At 40.1% G+C, this 7939-nt stretch overlaps 2 protein-coding genes across 3 annotated transcripts in view; both read right to left on the bottom strand.

Moving 5' to 3' along the window:
• Window positions 1-804: 804 nt before the first annotated feature.
• LOC121380735 (elastin-like) lies at window positions 805-4739 on the bottom strand. The gene is made up of 4 exons (XM_041509733.1): window positions 4703-4739; window positions 1734-1865; window positions 1426-1589; window positions 805-813 (listed from the first exon to the last, which is right to left on the bottom strand). Exons 1-4 carry the CDS (start codon window positions 4737-4739, stop codon window positions 805-807), a joined length of 342 nt encoding a protein of 113 aa, XP_041365667.1.
• LOC121375021 (choline-phosphate cytidylyltransferase B-like) overlaps window positions 3068-7939 on the bottom strand; it is a 41045-nt gene continuing 36173 nt past the window's right edge. For both annotated transcript variants that reach the window (XM_041502231.1, XM_041502221.1), the window contains 3 exons: window positions 7640-7778; window positions 5793-5981; window positions 3068-4983 (listed from right to left, as the gene is read on the bottom strand). In XM_041502231.1, coding sequence (XP_041358165.1) covers window positions 4810-4983; window positions 5793-5981; window positions 7640-7778 — 502 coding nt within the window. In that variant the 3' untranslated portion in view covers window positions 3068-4809. The remainder of the gene's footprint in view (window positions 4984-5792; window positions 5982-7639; window positions 7779-7939) is intronic.

The following is a 7939-nucleotide window of genomic DNA, read 5'->3' as shown; positions in this document are numbered from 1 at the left end:
ACTATTTCAAAAACATTTCTTGACTGATTTTGGACAGTTAAAAATATTACATCTTTTGCAAAATCAACTTGCTTAAAATCATTTGGAATGTCCATATAGGGCATGGCCCAAATTCACAAAAAACTGTATCTAAAATCTACGACTAAACCACAGTTCTTATTACTATTAACAGTACAACAAATTTATATAGTTAAAAGTACACATATTTCACAGTCTTTAATCCTTAAAAAATGCTCGGTCTTCCATAATGATGTAATTTTCTGCATAAAAGAGATGCCAAAAACATGTAAACGTATGGCACGTGTTACTGCTAGAGGCAGACGTAAACTTACGATACTTTGTAAAATTGGCGCCAGAACTATAGTACATGTACGTATGTGGTATGAATACATTACTGGTTACACAAATATAATTAACATAACACAACAATCGGTTACCTAGGTAACAAAATCATGAGGATGAGGTCAGGTCAGGTCAGGTCAGGTCAGGTCATAGGTTTTAATGTGCACATTCAGAGCAAGCTGTTGTAGTGCACGTCTGTCATGGGTGCAGGTGTCGACTTATGGCGGCTCCTCCGTCCAGGAGAGGAAAGGGGTTGGGGGTTGGGGGTTGGGGGTGAGAGTGGGAGATGGGACCGCCCACACTTGGCAAGTGCAAGGAGCACAATCAGCCCGACCAGGATCGGTAGTGTAATGAGGATCGATTTCAGGTTACCTATTGTTAAGGTTTTGAAAAAAAATGCCCCTGACAAGCAAGAAATCTGGTGAAATAGCATTTTATTTTGTCAGTTATACATTGATAGCATTATGTAAACTGAAAACAAATTCAAATTCCACAGCTTGGAAACATTAAGCTCATTTACAACATGTGTTACATTTCTCATGTCAATTTATAACAATAACGTTCATCCTGCATGTATCAATGTAAAAATGTACACAATATTTAAAACTAAACAGAATTTACATGTCTAGTTCATGTATGATAATGGTGACGTTGCATATAATAATATCCACACTCGCTGGCTTCACTTTCTCATGTGTAAACATTCCACACAAGTGTTACATACATTTTCTTTTTTCAGCTTTAATTTAAAGAAATTGTACTGGGTTTGATAACATTGTTAGATGTTTCGGACAAACTAGGGCCAAAATACTGGACTCGAGTACTCGAGGTTCAAACTCGACCCGGACCCGAGTACCCGACACTAGATGATAATGAGACTAAGGAATAAAGTGAAATAGCATTTTGCATTTTAATTCCAGCGCTGAACATGGATACCAAATCATGCCATTATATTGCATTCCACACATTCTCTCATAGCCCTATAATATTATTATGTTGATAACACGTTACATTTACAGACCCAGATGTCAAAATAAACCAGACATGGCATCTTTTCCACACTCGCCAGACCCAGAACCAGACCCAGACCGGGAGCCAGAGACCCAGACCCAGACCCAGACCAGGAGCCAGACCCAGACCCGGAGCCCGACCCAGACCCGGACCCGGACCCAGACCCGGAGCCGGACCCAGACCCGGAGCCAGACCCAGACCCGGAGCCAGACCCAGACCCAGACCCGGACCCAGACCTGGAGCCAGACCCAGACCCAGACCCAGACCTGGAGCCAGACCCAGACCCAGACCCAGACCTGGAGCCAGACCCAGACCCAGACCCAGACCTGGAGCCAGACCCAGACCCAGACCCAGACCTGGAGCCAGACCCAGACCCAGACCTGGAGCCAGACCCAGACCTGGAGCCAGACCCAGACCTGGAGCCAGACCCAGACCCAGACCCAGACCCAGACCCAGACCTGGAGCCAGACCCAGACCAAGACCTGGAGCCAGACCCAGACCCAGACCAAGACCTGGAGCCAGACCCAGACCCCACACTCGGACTCAGAGCCAACTTCGGTATGTTTTGGCCAGAAATATCTTACATCTTGGCATGTCTGAGCCAGTCTACTTACATAAGAGAGTGGTGGGGTGGGGGAGATATGCCATCAGCTGAGGCCAAGTTAAAAAGCAAAATGTGAAACAGACATCTTGGAATGAAGTGTGCTGTCTGTTACCCTACTGACACACCTGCAGCGTAAGAGTGTTCTTTCCCTAACTTGAATGAGGAATGTTCCAAGTTTGGCACAGACTCACACAATAAAGTTACTGAACCACAATACACAGTGTAATTAAGATAACCGGTAAATACAATGAGACATTGCCATATATCCACATCCCATGTGCTAAATGAATTCAAGACCGGAATAAATAGTGTAACCAAAGTAACCGGACAGTGAAATAGATATTAACATAACATCTACATCCCTTTTTCTAAACTGAATTCAGCACCGGAATAAATAGGGTAACCAAAATAACCGGACAATTAAATAGATATTAACATATATCCACATCCATTTTGTTAACTGGATTCAGGACCGGAATAAATAGGGTAACCAAAATAACCGGACACTTAAATAGATATTAACACATATCCACATCCAATATGTTAACTGGATTCAGATTGGAATACTCCAATCCAAATAACCGGACACTTAAATAGATATAAACATAAACATATTCACAAGCCATTTGTTAATTGCAATCAGGCCCAAAATAAATAGTGTCATTAAAATAAGAAATTATTAAATTAGATATTAACATCTTCCCCCATCCTATTTGTTAACTGGATTCAAGACCAAAATAAAGAGTGTAACCAGACAGTGTTAACTGGATTCAGGAAAGGCAGAAAGAGTGTAACCAAAGTAATTAGTAACTTAAATAGATATTAACATATACTGTCATCACATTTAGTAAATGTAACAGTATAACCACAATAACAAGTAATGTGGAGAGATACTAATATATATTTGCAGGGTTTCTGCTAGAGGGTAAAACAGGTATGGCGCCATACCCAAAATGTTAGCTTTTTTTTTGCTTTTTTTTTTAAGTTAGCCTTTTGACAAAATTAATTACTCTTATCATTACTGTACGATTTTCTTAACCCATTTTCTGTCTTGGCATACTCTCTGTTGACTGGTTGCATTCAATTCTATAGCACCATACCCAAAAGTTTCTTTCTGGCAGAAACACTAAAATAGTATCACCCAAAAAAACAACACCAATAATCCACACCCCCCCCCTCCACAAAAAAAAAAACCCAAACAAAATAACAGGTAATGGAGATTTTAACATATACTAGCATATGTATATACGAGACATGGCATCTTTTCCATATACCAGTACTATTTGCTAACTGGCTTCAAGACCAGCCTAGTGTCATCAAACAAGAGATGATGCAGATTTAAAGACTGAAATCGTGTCACCAAATATAATACAAATGTAGGTAATACACTTATTTTTCTAACTGAATTTATGACTGAAAAAGTGTTAAAAAAATGACAGGTATAAGGGGCCGTTCAAATATTACATATTGCTATTTTGGTCAAAATTTTATATTTTCCCTCCCCTGTAACGCTAGACCATACACACCCAAAATATTGTGTAAGGCTTGGAGACCCCTCCCCCCCCTACATCCACTTCCATTCACAAACAAGTCACGCGATGGGTGTAATATAATTTTAACGTACTGTTTTACCATTTGGGAAGATTTGCATTTCAACTTGGTTTATAATCCTTATATATTGTATGTATATGCCTAGCTGTAATTACCTATGCCAAACATTGTGGCTGCGACACAGCGTTTATGAAAAACACAAAATAAAATAAAATATTTTAGTCTTAATTTTTTTTTAAGTGCTTTACATAACGCTGTTAAAGATGCCCACCCACCCCCTGTAACGCTACATAATGTTTGGATCTATACCCACCCATCCTCTCGAGCGTTACATAATATTTGAATGACCCCTAATGAAGGTATTAATATATATGCACCATCTCATAGACAGGACAACACATACCACGTCCTCTGATATACCAGTCGTGGTGCACTGGCTGAAACGCTATATAGCTGTTTGGTAGTAATGGTAATGTGAATAAATGTTGTTATCCAGATTCGGGCATTTTCTTTTAATTCGGGCAAAACCCTGCCTGCCCTCTCTACAAAAATGGGGAGCCCGTACGTCTATGTACTGTAACCATATTGTAGGCATTTGAAAGTAAGTTCCAGATTGGTTTATAACGGCTGGTTGGCTTTCTGAGGATTGGGTATCAACCAGATTAGGTCCCGTAACATTTGTAGTAACTGCCGACGATAATCTTTCTCAACTTGCACTGGATCTGAAGAATTTTTACATGGCCCAGTACCATTAAGGTTTCGGGCATGTCCATCCTGGGTATGGTCTCTGGATAGCCCGTGATCTGATCTGGGACAGAAAATACGAAGGGACAATTTAGAATATTACTTGCTAAACCCAGCCCATGCCCGAGACTGTGTACTCATGGAGACCCTAGAGAGAGAGTATTTTTACATGCCCCTGTACCACTAAGGTTTCAGGCATGTCCATCCGGTCTCTGAATAGCCCGTGATCTGACCTGGGACAGAAAATACTAAGGAAAGGGTGTTCGAATACGAACCTAGCAGACCTTTTTGCCCACATGTATCCTGAACACCTATAAGAATATCTTAATACCGCACTGTAAAAGAAACCCAAAACGGTTTAATCATCAGACAGAGGTGTGTTTCATCCCAACATTTCTGCATCCCGTATCCCAGCTTAACGGCATCACTGCTGTCTAGACACTAACTAACAGTTCTGAGAGTGGTAACTATCACAGTTTTGAGACATACTTAAAAACTAAACACCGTCATATTTAATGATTAGATTTGTGGATTCGTCGTGACCTGTGACCCCCAGTTTAATCCTCGCCATCGGAATAATCATAATCGTCAACTGGTGAGAGATATCTGGCCCGCTTCATGGGGGGACTGGCAGTGCAAGGGCTGGGGGATGACGAATCCTCCCTGGAGGGACTGGACGGGGGTGACAAGGCCCGCCCTATTTTCAGCTTGCTTTCGGTGAACCAGTGGTTCTGTAAAATAACAAACACAATACATGTGGTTAACATAGAGAATATTACACAAGTGGCCTTTAGATACCATTTATCTCACAATGAGTTGTTTTAAAATGTATCTAACGAGTGAAAGAAAATTACATAATAACACCATGGTCATTGGATGGTATAACTGTGGTAACCAGGACATCAGCTAGGAGCAAAGTAAACTTTGTGTTTTGTTTAACAACACAACTAGAGCACATTGATATATTGATCATCGGCTATTGGATGTCAAAATATTTTCACCTAGGAGCACACGTGCGTAATATCAATTGACAAACTTTCATTTTGGACAAATCCAGAAGAGAAAAACTGCAGTTTGGTATTTGTTTCGAAGGATTCCACAGGAATCGTAAATGTGATGTAATCTAGATATTTGGCGATCGATCCTCATCAGTGGCCCATTGGGTTATCTCTTGTTCCAACCAGTGTACTAAGATTGATATATCAAAGGCCATGGTATGTACTATCCTGTCCGTGGGATGGTGCATATAAAAAATCCCTTGACACTAAGGGGAAAATGTAGAAGGCTTCCTCTTTAAGACTATATGTCTGACATCCAATAGCCGATGTTTAATAAATCAATGTGCTCCAGTGGTGTTGTTAAGCAAAACAAACTTTAACTTTAATCAAACTAGGAATGTGGTATTGTGCATTTTCCAGACTAAATTTATGAAGGGACAGGGGAGCAGTCAGACTTGTATTCCTCAAAAACAAAAGTCTGCTAAAACAATCAAAATGGCAGAAACAGAAATAGAAATTTTTACTAAATTAAATATACTTACAATCTTTCCATCTTTCCCAAACATGTCGAGGAAATTGCCAATGAATTCCTTCGATTTGTCCTCCCATTTGTGCAAGAGTTCGTTCCCCTTGTCCATGGACTCTTTCCATTTGTCCATAATCTCCTTTTTCTTGTCCTTAAGTTTTTCTTCAATTTTCTCGTAATTCACTTTTAATTTAATTTTTTTCTCCTGAAATACAAGTGTCTCTAAAATAAACTGCTGAATACTGACACACAAATTCTAGCGTATACAAACTGCGAAGTGCAAACAAGGAAATCATCTTCAGAAACTGTCAATACCAGGGTTCAACTTAGCCGTCAGCAAAGCTCCTCAACAATAGTAAAATGTATACACCCAGTGTACATAATCTGCTAGCATTTAACATTTGAAATATGTCTACATACAGCAAAATAACCTATCAGTGATGTTTATTTGCTGCAAATATCAAATTTAAAACATTTTTGCCATAGGCAGGCTCACAATTGCAGTCAGTGGGCTGTTTCACACATGGCAATTCTTTTAAAAATTGCTGTGAGAAAGAAAGAAAGAAATGTTTTATTTAACGACGCACTCAATGCATTTTATTTACGGTTATATGGCGTCAGACATATGGTTAAGGACCACACAGATTTTGAGAGGAAACCCGCTATCGGCACTACATGGGCTACTCTTTCCGATTAGCAGCAAGGTATCTTTTATTTGCGCTTCCCACAGGCAGGACAGCACAAACCATGGCCTTTGTTGAACCAGTTATAGATCACTGGTCGGTGCAAGTGGTTTACACCTACCCATTGAGCCTTGCGGAGCACTCACTCAGGGTTTGGAGTCGGTATCTGGATTAAAAATCCCATGCCCTGACTGGGATCCGAACCCATTACCTACCAGCCTGTAGACCGATGGTCTAACCATGATGCCACCGAGGCCAGTCAGATTGCTGTGAGAGACAAATTCTTAAGTTTGAGACCTGCAATGCAATCTTTAGTTTGAAATCTCAATCCTAAATTTGGAAACAACAGGGATGACTGCAGATGTTTCTATGATAGGAGTGTAACATTATTAAGAAGAAGAGCACATATAGTTTTCAAAAGCACACGAGCATGTACTATATAAATATTATCCCCGAAAATAAATCTCTCTGTGGAGCGCAGGACGTAGCCCAGTAGTAAAATGCTCGCTTGATGTGCCGTTGGTTTGGGATCGATCCCCTTCGGTGGCCCACTGGGTTATTTCTTGTTCCAGCCAGTATATATATGGTATATCAAAGGCCGTGGAATGTGCTACCCTGTCTGTGGGATGGTGCATATAAAAGATCCCTTGTTACTAATGGAAAAATGTAGCGGGCTTCCTCTCTAAGACTAAATGTCAAAATTACCAAATGTTTGACATCCAACAGCCGATGATTAATAAATCAATGCGCCCTAGTGGTATCGTTAAACAAAACAAACTATAACAATCGCTCTGCAGTTGTCATCTTAAGCAGATACTCCCTCCAATACAGCCAACAGTAGGCAACCCTTTAAATATCCGTGTAGAACAGAACTCCACTGCACTGAATACCTTCTGAAACCACTTTTTTCACTTGGTTCCATGCATGTCCAGTTTGGAGGGGTTTCACGGTTTTAGTAATGGAGTTCCAGAGCTACTGTTTATCCCTCCCGCTAAATTCTTTCATACACATGAGATAAAAAAAATTAAGTACCACACCAAAAATTGTACGCAAAGGGAGGTAATTCACTTTCATATAAATGAGGTCAGTTTCAATGTTATTTATCCCACATAATATATAGTAATCTTTAATATCTACCCTCCATCTATGAATATAAATGCAACTAAGGGAGGTAACTCACTTTCATATAACTGACGTTGAGTTCAGCTGCCGTATAGCCTCTGGCTAAATTCCTCCGTACATACATGTCGTAATCTTTGATGATCCTGGCTATGACATCGGTTGTGGAAATTCCCTCTGTTCTCTGCGTGGGAAGAAACCTGAAACATTCAATTTAACTGTTATCCACCCAACTATACAACTAGAAGACTTCATCACTGATCCAAGTTTTCAACATCAAATATGTAATTTTGAACCTGCATTTTTCAACCACGTATTGTAAGAAAATAACTAAAGTAAGACGTTCTTGATGTGTGTAATA

This window comes from Gigantopelta aegis, chromosome 1, assembly GCF_016097555.1.
Source record: "Gigantopelta aegis isolate Gae_Host chromosome 1, Gae_host_genome, whole genome shotgun sequence".
Classification (NCBI taxonomy): domain Eukaryota; kingdom Metazoa; phylum Mollusca; class Gastropoda; order Neomphalida; family Peltospiridae; genus Gigantopelta; species Gigantopelta aegis.
This window is presented reverse-complemented; position numbering and strand designations above follow the sequence as displayed.

Excerpts from the sequence above, each read along its gene's own strand:
- LOC121380735 (XM_041509733.1), bottom strand. The coding sequence starts at position 4,739 with ATGTCTCAAAACTGTGATAGTTACCACTCTCAGAACT. Across the intron at positions 1,866-4,702 it reads TAGTTACCACTCTCAGAACT|GTCTTGGTCTGGGTCTGGGT; the intron begins GTTAGTTAGTGT and ends GTCTGGCTCCAG. Across the intron at positions 1,590-1,733 it reads AGGTCTGGGTCTGGCTCCAG|GTCTGGGTCCGGGTCTGGGT; the intron begins GTCTGGGTCTGG and ends GTCTGGCTCCAG.